This window comes from Pagrus pagrus, assembly GCF_965226575.1.
Source record: "Pagrus pagrus genome assembly, chromosome: 1".
NCBI classification, from domain to species: Eukaryota; Metazoa; Chordata; class Actinopteri; order Spariformes; family Sparidae; genus Pagrus; species Pagrus pagrus.
The window spans coordinates 21,530,759-21,543,627 of NC_140185.1; the positions used below are offsets into that span (position 1 = coordinate 21,530,759).

A 12,869-nucleotide genomic window follows, 5' to 3' on the forward strand; every position below is an offset into this window, starting at 1 on the left:
TGTATATCCAGGCATGACTCCAACAGTCGAACACAGCGGTCACACACAAAACACAACTGTTTTGTGTGTGTTTTGTGTGTGACAAAATACAGTATTCAACATAAATATATGTTGAATACTGTATGTTCAGATTGGTGAACATTCAAAACTATAACTGTCTTTTTGAAATGCCTGTGTACTCGAATTGTGCTGCTGTCTTCGATTGGTGTCGTGCTTTGATTTTAGACAGTAATATTTCAACCCAATCGCCAGAATAAACATCAGACATGAGAAACACAGATGTGTTGACACTTGACAGGTTCTTTAGGTTCAAGGTTTTTTCATGTGTCAACACTGTGCTTATGGTCTGGTTAGATTAAGTAAAAAAAAAAACACTTGGTAAGGGTTAGGAAAAGATCATGTTTTTGCTTAAAATACCTTTTTTGGTCACCACGAATACGGCTGGAGATATCCCAAGGTCTCCTTAAAAACACAGTTTTGTCACCAAAAACATGACTTGAGATGTTCCAACTTCCAGTCAGGAAAATTTGGTTTTTATTGCCTTGAAACAGGCTAAAATTGTCTCAAGGTCTCTTTAAAAATATCCAGTGGTTTCCCACTTACAGATGTAACCCCACTACCATCCCCTCCTCTTCTAGATGTGAAAGTTAGATCATAAACATGTCATGTCAGTGTGATATGACATGTTTTGTTGAAAAAAGGCAATATGATATGTAGCCTATGACACGTGCAAGTGTCAACATATGAGTAGTTCACTGCCAACATTTTATCCTGGCGACTGGGGTGAACTTTGATGTTATGTTGTTATTAACATTATTATAGACTAGTGGTTCTGAAGGGTGTGCAGCTAATGATGTATCATTTATATCACTCTTTATTGGTATTTAACTTGCTGTTTCCCAAATGTTATTCTCTCAATTTATATTCAGTGTGTGCTTCTTCAATAACCTGTTGTTTTTGCTCTAAACTGACTTTTTTTTTTTTACCTCCTCTGTTTTATTTGTCATCCCTGACAGAGCGATAAAACGTGCAGGTCACTTCTTTCCTCTCCATTCTCCGTGTTTTATCATGCACCAACATTTCATTGCTATCAGGTTTTTGGACATACAAATTACAATGGACTTATCTTTAAACCCTACTTTTATCCCGTGGAAGCGTGTGTTGAATGTAATGGTTAACTCACCTTGTATTAAATGAACAGATGTATTCAGTATCTATGTTTAAAGAACAGCCCACTGTGCAGAATATAACTTCACAGGCATCGACACTATCACATATTTCATAACTGTTAACACTCTCTCCCTGACCTTTAGATTAATGAGACAGTATTCTAACTTTGCTCTTTTTATGATGTTTTTTTCCCCTGACTTATCATTACCTCATCTGCCATGTTATTCTTCTGTTTTACTGATTGTTCCCTGCTCTCACCGCTCTGTCTCTCTCTCTTTCCCTGGTCACAGTGATCTAGACAGAGACTTTTGGAATAACAATGACAGCAGCAACGTGCAACAGAGGTGGAGCTCCTACCCGCCCAAGGAGTTCCTCTTAAACATGTCTCCCTACGCACCCTACGGAGACCCTCGCCTCACGCCCAAGTGAGTCTCAGTCATGGCTGGTAAGGGACCCCTCTATCTGGGCAGGGCTGTAATGAACAGGGGCTTGTGTACACCTTGGAAAACTCCCACAAATCTTAGACCTTTAGATCATTAAAACACTAAATTTGGCTTTTTGAGCACATACGTATCCTGACAAATAACACAGAAAATACTTCATCACAGGAAAAAGTGGATCAATATACCATATCACCCTGAGCAGGGAAAAAGTTGTATTTAATAGCCTAAAGGGGGGCAGAAAGCCTCATTTTGTAACACTGTCTGGCCACATATCTTTAAACAGAAGTCTCCTCTCATCCCTGGTAATCCTCATGTTTTTGCTTTCAGGCATATCCACAGTGAGTTGGTGTTTAGTATGCACTGCTGGCCATGCAGCACCTGATGGAGATGTGCAGCACCATCCCTGAATATTACTGCGAGACATAGGCCTACCCTAACATTGACAGAAATTACACCCATTCTCCAAATGATTGGAAGACAGAAAGACAGCGTTTGTCTGACAACTGTGAGATGAAATGAACGGATACTGTAAATCAGAAAACAAAACACATTCATCAAACCATTAGAAGAGGATTCTAGAGAGACGTTTCTTTGAGACGAAACTCCAAACACAAAAACATGCAATCTGGGAAATAACATTTTATTTAGCTTTTGCTCGGTGTTAAAGGTTTGATAGCCCCATTCCCTACAGCCCTGCTAGCCTCATCAGACCCTTTTTTACCTCTCACCTGCAGCCCATGGAATGTTGCCATGGAGATGGACAACCCTCAGAGAGCAGATCTCACTGTTTCACGTGAACCTTTTTATACGAGCCAGCCTTTCAACTCAGAGCATTCAAATCTCCTGCTCTCTCCTGACACTGAGGCAGACTTGACTCAAACGTTGACTTACCTAAGACATCAGGGTTTCCACAGAGGGTTGACTGCTGTTGATTTTTAATTGAATAGGTTAGTTTAAAAGAACTGTTTGACATTTTGGGGTGTATTTAGTCATTTTCTTTTTGGCAGAGGGTAAAATGAGAAGATCAATACCGATTTTCTGTTTCTCACTTTGTTTCGTTGAATATAAAGTTACAGCCAGCAGCTTCTTAGTTTAGCTTTAAGACTGGGGGACAGGGATAAACTACCCTGGCTCTGTCCAGTATTTTCTTTATCTAATCCATACTTCTGGTGGGCTGCTCTGGTGTGAACCCTGAACCTGGGCTAGTTGCTAACAGGATCTCTTCTGACTCCTTTCAGTGTTTTTAAACTGAGAATACAAACAATAAAGTTGTAGCGTATTTTATCGTATCGTAAAGCCACGTAATGTAATGTACCGTAACAAATCGTATTGTAATGTATCACATTGTACTGTACAACACGTACCGTAACGCATCATCCCCTATCCTATGATATCGTACCATACTGTGTCATATTGTACAATATCGTATCATATTGTACCATATCGCATTGTATTGTATGGTACCATTTCAAATCATATTGTATTGAATTGTATTGTATTGTGTTGTATCGATCGTACCATTCTGTATCGTATGGTATTGTGCCATAGTGTAATGTATCGTAGCCTAGCATACCGAATCGTATTGTTGCACAGCTTATAGTATCATATCCTATCGTATCCTGCCGCATCCTATCTTATTGCATCGTATCGTATCGTATCGTATCGTTACGTATCGTATCGAATCGATTGTATCGTACTGTATTGTATGGTATTGCGCTGTATTGTATCATATCGTATCATACAGAATCATATTGGTGCAAACTGTGACAGTTTTCATAGTGAATTATTAATTTTTTTAACTTTGTTATTTTTTGTACCAACTAAATAAACAAGTTAGTTTAAGAGGGATTAATAGAATTTTGTTACATTTAAGGAGCTGTTTCATTATTTTTCCAGTCTTTATGCTACACTAACCTTAACGGTAACTGGCTGTAGCTTCATATTTAACGGACTGATGTAAAAGTGGTATCAGTCTTCTCATTTAACTCTACACCAGAAAGCTGATAAGCGTATTTCCCAAAATGTTCAACTGTTCTTTTAATGGGGTGGTCTCTGTTCTACTTTTCTCAGTGTTGTGTTGTGTTTTTTGGTGAGTGTGAAGTTGTTATGTGTATTTGCTCCTTTCACCTTTTCCCAAATCACTCTGTGTTTTCTGCTGATTTGTTGTCACTGTTCCCATACTACTGTAAGTGCTTTAAGGCTGTCCTGAGTCTGGTCTAATGAGTCCTTTCCCATTAATAATGGCAATTTGTCTGACATGTGCAGTACAGCAATTAAGTGTGTGGATGGTAAAACGTCAGTTTCATATTAACGTCCATCACTCTAAACACAACTGACTTGACTCTTTCAAAACCACAAGGTTATCGTTTATTCTTGAGTTGTGTGATTACATTGCACCATGGTATCGAAAAATGATTTATAGTTGACTGATATTTAATGTTGATAATAACGGCAATTCCAAGATGCGTAAGAGCAAATCAGTGATTCAATTATTTCTTTCTCCGTACTATCGAGATATGGGCGGATGGGAGATATGGGCAAGACAAGTTTCTTTGCTTATCACATTTCAAACACACACATCAGAGGCAATTCAAAGAAAATGCATTAGGACATTAAAAACTCAAAAGAAAATTCAAATGAACAAAGAAGAATGATGATGAATAAAATTAAACAAATGTGCGAGTGGTAGTAGTAGCAAGGTAGCCGGAAAATTACTCATTGTTCGGTGAGAATTCATTCATTTTACCGTCAGCCTACACTAAATGTCTGAATGTTGTTGAAGACATTGTTCCAGTGTGCAGCTGTGTGTTGTATGGTTTGTCCTCACTCAGTAGAAGGTCCCTGTGTTGGAGTCGACGTTGTGTTTGCACTCGTCTCTGTGATGTCTCAATCGAGGTCCGCTGGGGTGGGTTAGGATGCATTATGACAAATAATTCATGGGACTTTACTGTGGAAAATTGTTTACACAAAGTCATTAGATAATGAGTTTTCATCATGAGCTGCAGGTGAGTTGCTGTGAGATTACAGAGACATTAGTGCTCTGTTATCATCACCTGCATCTGCAGGTTAGAATCTGAAGATGATGCATCTGCATCATTACTCAGCTATTATGCCCAATTCACAGAGACAGCAGATTGGTCATTGCTGTCCCATGTGGAGTGGAAAGCCAGACCTGCTGCATATCCAAACTCCCAATACTCAGTGGCCTATTTTCTCACCTCAGGTGTTTACAAAATTGTTTTTAATGGACTAAGCAGCTGCAATAAGAAGAAGTTGCCTCTAGGACAAATGTATTCTACCTCTTTGCTTTGCTAATATTTTGCACTACGAGTGAATTGGGCTTTACAATACAGCGAGGAAAGTAATCTGTTGGCCATCAGCTGTTTGCAGCTTTGAACAGAACATTTGTACTTTGGAAGCTATGTTTTTCTCTCAGCCAAGTGTCCTCAGAAAAAGCAACTGTGCTGTCCAATTTACTCACACGGCTTCACAGTAAATCCCAGCCCAGACCTCTTCACTGCTGTTTCAGTGACTGTCTGGCTGACCAGCAGTGGCTGCTCCTGGTTTTTGTTGTATACAGGACACTTGTGGCTGGATCGAGAGCTCACAAAGTGTCTTACTCACCGGTGTGACTAACTTTACTGATGAATTTTTGCTCTCCGGCTCTGTACGTCTGTGCGTCTGTCTCTCGTCTGTCCGTCTCTCTCTCTCTTCTTTGTATCCTCTCCTTTCTGTCTGTCGGTGTTTCTTTGTCTCCGATCCACCCCACTGTTCCTCCCCAGTGGGGCCGTGGATAAGGGTGGGCAGGGCGGTGCTGGACCCTCGCCGGGGGCCAGTGACGGCGGGGGTGGTGCTTGCTCTGGGACTGGGGCAGGGCCCAGTCGCAGTGACAGCGTTCGGAGCATGGTGACGGGGGGCAGCAAGGCCGGGCGCTGGCAGACGGTCCAGAGCCACATGCATGCCGGAGGCCTACGGTTTGGCAAGTGAGTGGCGCATGGTGACAGGGGGCACGCATGAGGGGCACGAAGACAGCATGGTGTGGATATCAAAGAGGAGTTTGTAAAAACACCATGAATGGCATTGTTGCATGTACAGTTAAAGATGGACATCAACAGAAGCTATTTTCGACACCATGCAGATGAAAACAACACAAGGCAGGTCTGCAAGAGAAAGCAGCTGCTTTGCGGAATGTACCTGTGATGCATGAGTAACGGCTGGTTGAAGTCTCTCGGCTACAGAGAGCTTCGTCACTCACACAACAAAACAATTTTTATGTCAGCTGCCAACCTTCCACCAGCTGATGTCAGGCCAGTCTCAGACAAAGTGAATCCACACGGTCATACTGTTCCACTGCAGGCTCCAATATACTGAAGGCTGTGACACTTTTGAGGATTTCAAACGAAACAGATGCTCACAGAAAATCTTCAAAAATGGCGTGCTTGCTCATCTGAAGTAGCAGCTTCTTAAACTCAGTGTGGGTGGTTTCATAAACAGCAGGAGAGCAGTGTTATTAGGCCTGTGCAAAACTGTGCAGCTTCATTTTAACCAAAGTTCACAGTGTACCAACCACTGCAAATAGCCGAGGAGGTGCGTTGTTTATGCAATTATGTTTAAACAACATCCAGTCAAATTGATAGTAGCAATCACAAAGATTCTCTGCTGGTTATCACTAGAGCCAGCTGATATTCAGTATAATCAGCTGATTGTTTATCCTGACACACCAGATGGTTTATTAAACAGAATCATCAGAGAAGTCGTCCTTGGAAGCTGTTTGGAAAAGGGCAGGCACTTTCAAAAACTACTCGATGGCAGATGATTAGATGACCATCTGCCTATCACTGTCTATCACTGGCTAACTTTTAAAGAGTACTGATTTAACTGATGCTATAGAAGCATCTAAGCTAACCTCTTTAGGAGCCGCCAGTCTGGTTTTTGAACGAACGGTTGCCTCTCACAGTCGCCTCACCTAAACCTAAGCTTCCACTACTTCCTCAAAGGACGCCGACCGGTTCGAACCACCGCAAGCACATATTTTGAAGCCTGGCAAGGTGGATTCACACTTGATCTTGTGACCTTGCGGATCCAGCTGCCTCACAAGGTAACACATGTACTAAACAACAAGGAATGGTAACCGAGTTGCAAATTATTCTGAGCTGTTTCGCGACCCTTGATTCCTGAAATAAAAGTCCCAATAATTTTTCCCACAAATTATGTTATGTAATTCAAAGTTTGAGCATTTGGATCAGCATGAAACTAAATATCCTCAGTGCTGTTCTTTGCTCAGGTTCTTTGGTATCTGGTTCCTTGATAAAAAGTTGAAGGTCCAAGCCTGTGTACATAGGAACTTTGAGGTAGAATTTAACCACTGTAGGATTTCGATCTGTCCATCATGCCAAGATCATGGCCAAAAGAGAAGTAATAAAAACTGGCGGTCACAACATAAACCTATAGGAATGTTACATCATCCAGGAGAGTCCCCTGTTTCAATGAAAAGTAACACTGGACATAAAGATTCTGAAATCATGGAAAAGTCAACCCGATCTCCACAATAAATGTACAAGTAAAAGTACATTTCTTCAAAACCACATAGAAGTTCAGACTGAATGTTTCCCATTGTTGCAAGTTTACATTTGTTCAGGCTGAATTTTCTATTATATCCGATCACGGATGAAAAGATCTGACTTCCTGTGAAAAGTAGCCGGTTTTGGTCGCCACAGAAATGGATGGAAAGGTGTCCTTAAAAATATCCAGTGGTGTGAATAGAATTGCAGTCAGCCGTTTGGCAGCCAAGTTCGGTACAAATGTCATCCTCGGATGTATCTGTGGTTTGCAGAAACGTTAACTGCTAACATTATATCCTGGCGACTGGCCTAGAAAAATCTGACAAAAAACGTGTTTTGATATCAGATAGTTCACATAGTCCTATAGCAACACCACCTTCAAATCGCAGAAGTAAACAAGTGGGTGCAGACAAACATTCAGCAAGACAAAATAACCCAAAGGTTTGCTCTCATCGCTTCCTGATCTCCAGCTGTGCTGAGCTTAAACGTCCTCTCTCAAGCAGTGATGAGATCAGAGCCGAGATGCTGCAAACAAAACTGTCTAAACGCTCTGAACTCAAATAATAATCTGTCCCATATGTATGAGTTGGATGTGGAGAGCGTGGTGCTTTTAGAAAATATCAGCAGCCGCAGCACCACTGAATAATAAATATAAGATCTCAATATGTAAATCGTAGCCCAGATAATCAAACTGTTGCGTAAACAGTCCATTCAGTAAATCTAGAGCAAAGTTGAGCGTGGATGCACAGTAGAGCCGTTAAAGTCATCCTTCCATTCATTCACTCACTCATCCGTTAATTGTCAGGCAGCTTTGTGTTGATAATTCTGTCCATGATACTGAAGATACATGAGAAACAAAGGAGCAAAACTCTGCCTTCAGAACTAAGATTTTTCCCTTGAAGTGACATTATCCACCACCTCCACACATAATGAATGAATCATTGGGCATGTTTGACTGATATTCATAAAGCTTTAAATACATCTTATAATGATACAGTGCGTGGCTTTTAAGCAATATGACAATTAGACGTGAAATAGATTTTAATTTCTCCTCTCGTATTATTCTCTTCTGTCACTCTTGTGTTTTGCTGCCTTTCTACTCCTCCTTTCAGATCTACCTGTATTTCCATTTCTCCTCTGGAATTGGTTTCTATTTTTGGGCATTAACCTCTCCCCTCCACTCTCTCCCTCTCTCTCTCATTCACTCTTCACTGTTGGTAATTTTTTTTCTCTCTCTGACTCTGTCTCCTTGTTTTTCACCCTCCTCAATTTTCCTTAATTACAAAATCATTCAAGGTTTATAGTCATCTTAATTGACTTTCAAGCACGAAGAAATGTGAAATTAACCCTCTAAGTCAGTAATAGGATACAGCCGATAAAGCGCGCTCATGCTCCGGGCATATGAATGACTGCTGCTGGTACTGTACAGACAGATGCAGAAGACAATAAAGATGTACAATAAGATACAAGAATCAAGGAAATCACAGTGAGGAACGGACTCTGTGTTGTGGCGTCTTGGACTTTCTGAATAAATTCATTCGTGAATACATTTAAAAAGACACTGAACAGACTGGCAAAATTTATTAGCACATGGACTGGCTCCCAGATGTCTGGCTAAAGCCACCATGAATCCAGATTTCTACGTGTGTCACTGGACCTTTTGATTTATTCTTCATACGGACACTTGGCTGTACTGAAGCTGCAGTGTTCGGTGTCTCTGCTCACATGTTCAAAGAACAATAGTTGCTTTTAAATGTGATGTCACACTTTCATGCATTTCCTTTTATTTTTCATTTCACCTCTGTCCACCCGCCCTGACCCGTATCGTGATTTCACTAGAGGAACAATATATCATCATGAGGGGAAAAGGCCCTTTCACATGAGATCTTGTCAAAATGTAAACAAATATCACACATTACTGTAACAATAAATACTCTGCTCATAGCTTATAAATTACATGTTTGGGTTTCAGCCAGCAGGCACGTTTTTTCAGCCTAGCATTGTTGAAACAGGTCAGCTGATGTTGTCGTAGCGAGAGCAACAAGTAAGTGGAGTGAGACTGCTGAGTGAGATGCCCCATTATTCTGTTGACTCGTCTTTTCTCCAAAAGTATTTCCACACTGCTGAGAGCAGAGTAAATATCCTCTTTGTCTTTTTTTGGCCGCTTGCCATTACCTGTGTGGCGCTAGCACTATTTAAATGTTTAGGAAGAAGGTGCACTTAGACGATAAAGCTGTCGTTGTGTGCCAGGGAACAATATGGGTCGATGTTTTTCATTTTGCATCAACGGTAATAGATTTTTGATCATTAAATAGATGTATCGTTACACCCCTGAAGCTATATAGCTCTGTGAGCATGAAGATGAATACTGCACAAAACCACCAATAACAGAAAGCAATGACATCTTTCATACAGAGTGAGGAGCTTTCGGTTGTGAAGTTTTTTCCCCCACTGTGGCTTTTTGTCAGTTTTCTTCTAATGATGTCCTCAATGCTTCTCAATAGAGTCTCCTGGATGATTCACAAAGGTGTAGGTTCATGAAAATTAATTATTTCACTGAACTGAAATGTTTCTGAGAAATTGTGTCTTTGTGAGTTTGTGATGTTCAGTGGCTCTACAACAAAACCCAACAGCCTCGGGTGCAGTTTCTATGGCGAAGAAGTGCGAAACAGCAACACTTCTTTGTTGCTTTTGGAAACAAAACATTGTGTCAAAATTGCCCGAGTCGTCCAAAATTTCCAAGGAACCCAAAGTTGAACTGTTTTGTGCTGAATATTAATTTGTCAAACTTTTAAAGTGAAGTGGAGACCTCAGTTTGCACTTGCAGTTAGCAGCTCACCTAAAAGTTTTAAGCTCCTGGGTATTTTTTTTACTGAAATGCACCTCATAGTTAACTTCTCCAGTCAGGTTTTTCATGTACACAGGCTTGTACCGCTGGCATTTTATCAGAGAACCAGATGTTTTTTGAATGCAGTTGCTCATCTTTTGTTCTCATGATTCATATTGGAGCTCCATCCAAGCCTTGGAGGTGCGCCAACTAACAGTTGCCTAATGTTATCTATGCAAAAACATATGATGTGAATTTTACTTCTGAAACCCTAAATGCCCCAGAATGCCCTCCTCCCACTTCAAAACTCAACGGAAATCCAGCAAACAACTTTTATACGTTAATACATTAATTCAGTTAAATTTTTATGCACAAGTAAATAAACATTCTGATCAAAGCCTATCCTCAGGAAATACCTAATGGCGTGCAATATGTGAGTGTGTATGAGAGAAAGCGTGCCTGCATGAGTGCATGTATATGAGCTCTGTCTTGTATTTACTTGATCCAGCATGGCTGAGACAAACCACAGGGGAGTTTGTCTCCTGGCTCTCCAGCAGAGTTAGAGCCGAGTTAATGCTTAAGAGCGCCTCGAACACAACTCAAGTCCAGGCAGTAAATCCTCCCTCACAGCATTAGCTTTCAGACAGAGCTGTTTAGCACAAGCTTACAGTTATCAGGCAGGGCAGTGATTGAAGGGAGGATAAGGGGTGAAGCACTATTACATGATTGTAAGAGTAGCAGACCGGTAATTAGACTGCAGACTTAAAGAACAGCGATTGGAGATGGTGTGGAGAAAGATTGATGTGAGGGCTGAGGGTGTAGAAAAGATGAATGGACTCAGGAGATGGAGAGCAGTTGAGCTCAGAAGCATGAAGGTAAAGGGGAAGAGCGGGGAGGGAAAACAGAGCAGGAGCCGAAAGGACCTTAGAGATCGACTGGTGGAAGGGAAAGGCATCAAGGCGAGAAGGTAGAAGTAGGTCATGGCTAATTAGGGAGAGAGGTAACGTACAGAAACAATTTAGCGCCGCAGATCGGGAGCACAAATTCAAGTTAGTGACTATGATACTTTGACTTCAGCTTGAATCTAATCCCACTTAAGCAGAGGTTTGTTTTTACACCACTTTGGAGAAGAATAATTGAATGTTTACATGCTGCATGCCAGCAAACACTCATACACTGTCATGCAGCATCAGCTCGAAACTCTACACAGTTGTTTTCATGCAGATGTTTCACTGTAATCTGAATCTTTTTGAAAACCCCTTCTCTTCTTTCTCTCCCTCCTCTCTCCCTCTTTCACTGATCTTCTTGGTTGTTTGTTCTCTCTTGAGCCTCTCTTCCTTTGATATTCACTGCGAACACTCTGTTCCCACATTTCAATCTGTGCTGTATTTTTGCCATTTTTATCCGCAACGCCTTCCATCTGATATTTACATGATCATGTGTTCCCAAATTTTTTTCCACACTTTCATATTTTCTTGATCCTTTCCGACCTGCCCCGTCCTCTCCTGTATCCCTCGTGTCACCTCTAACTCCGATGTCTTCCTTGTTTCATCCATCTCTTTCCTCGACGCTCCCATGTGTCTGCTCAGTTTTGGGGATGCTTCCCTCTCGACTGCGTCCACCCTGGAGCACATCCCGTCCTCGGCTGTGGCACGCCCCCGGCCCCTGGTCCGGCAGCAGAGCCTCCAACAGCCCCTCACTCACCAGCCCCCGCCAGGTCCTAACGACCCCCCGGTCACCTCACAAAGCTTGGGCCAGCTGCACACGGGCCCAGGCGGCGGGGGCCATCGTGGGGGCCCGCGTGGGGTCCGGGGGAGTCCGGCTGGAGCCTCCAGGTACAGAGGAGGAGGGGCAGGGCGATCAAGGTCAAATCCTGGCAGCTGGGATCACATGGTGGAGCAGATCCGCCACAGAGGGCTGGATGTCAAGTCGTTCTTGTAAGTTTTCTACTCTGTTACATCAGACTGTTGAATATGAACCTGTTGAATGAATGCTGCGCTTATTATCAGTGGCACAGCATGCATAACACCCTGATTATATATATCCTGCACTGCTGACCTAATTTTTAGGTTTTCCGCTTATTTTAACGTGACTCACGTCAAATGTTTTGCAGTCTAATTCAACAGTCCTGCAATAAATCCTACCTTCTGTTTATGAAGGTGGTGATTGAACTTTATTGCCATTTTGGAAGCTGCACTGTAGTTTGTGGCAGTGTTGGAAGGAGTATTCAGATGCTTTACTTAAGTAAAAGTAGCTAAAAAAGAAATGAAAGCATTATGCAGAAAAATAGCCCCTAGTTTAAAGGTCCAGTGTGAGAGGATTTAGTGGCATCTAGCGCCATAGTTGCAGGTTGTAACCAACTGAATCACCCTCGTTTGACCCTCCGCTACTGTGGCCGCTAAAAATGTGAAAGGCCCACTAGAGCCAGTGTTCGGTTTGTTCGCTCTGGGCTACTGTAGAAATACGGCAGACCTGCTCCCACTGTAAATATAAAAGGCTCATTCCCCAAGAAAACCTGCAGCAATTCTTAGTTTCAGTCGTTTAAAGACAAATGAAAACATAATAAGAATATTATATTCCATTTCTTCAAATAGACACTCCTAAATCCTGGACACTGGACCATTAAATAGCATCTTAATGGTGTCGTTGGTCGAGTTGGAGCTCGTTTAAACGACTTAATATGCACTTTGGTAGTTTGATCTATAACAATGCACCACATTTTACGCTTAGAATAGAATAGAATCTTATTTTCCAAAGTCATTAGCAGCCTAGACTAAAATTATAGTAGATAAATAGTCTCTCTGAAATGTCAATCTTCATGAAGGTAGGCTTTATCGGAGGCTTGATGATTAAGTCTGCTGGAGTTTC

At 41.7% G+C, this 12,869-nt stretch overlaps 1 protein-coding gene across 3 annotated transcripts in view; it reads left to right on the forward strand.

The window, feature by feature from the left end:
* syt7b (synaptotagmin VIIb) overlaps nucleotides 1-12,869 on the forward strand; it is a 111,264-nt gene that overhangs the window by 62,163 nt on the left and 36,232 nt on the right. For 2 of the 3 annotated variants that reach the window (XM_084362278.1, XM_084362276.1), the window contains exons 4-6: nucleotides 1,461-1,595; nucleotides 5,396-5,596; nucleotides 11,591-11,938. In XM_084362278.1, the coding sequence (XP_084218404.1) occupies nucleotides 1,461-1,595; nucleotides 5,396-5,596; nucleotides 11,591-11,938 (684 nt within the window). The remainder of the gene's footprint in view (nucleotides 1-1,460; nucleotides 1,596-5,395; nucleotides 5,597-11,590; nucleotides 11,939-12,869) is intronic. The other variant, XM_084362277.1, reaches the window with a different exon arrangement.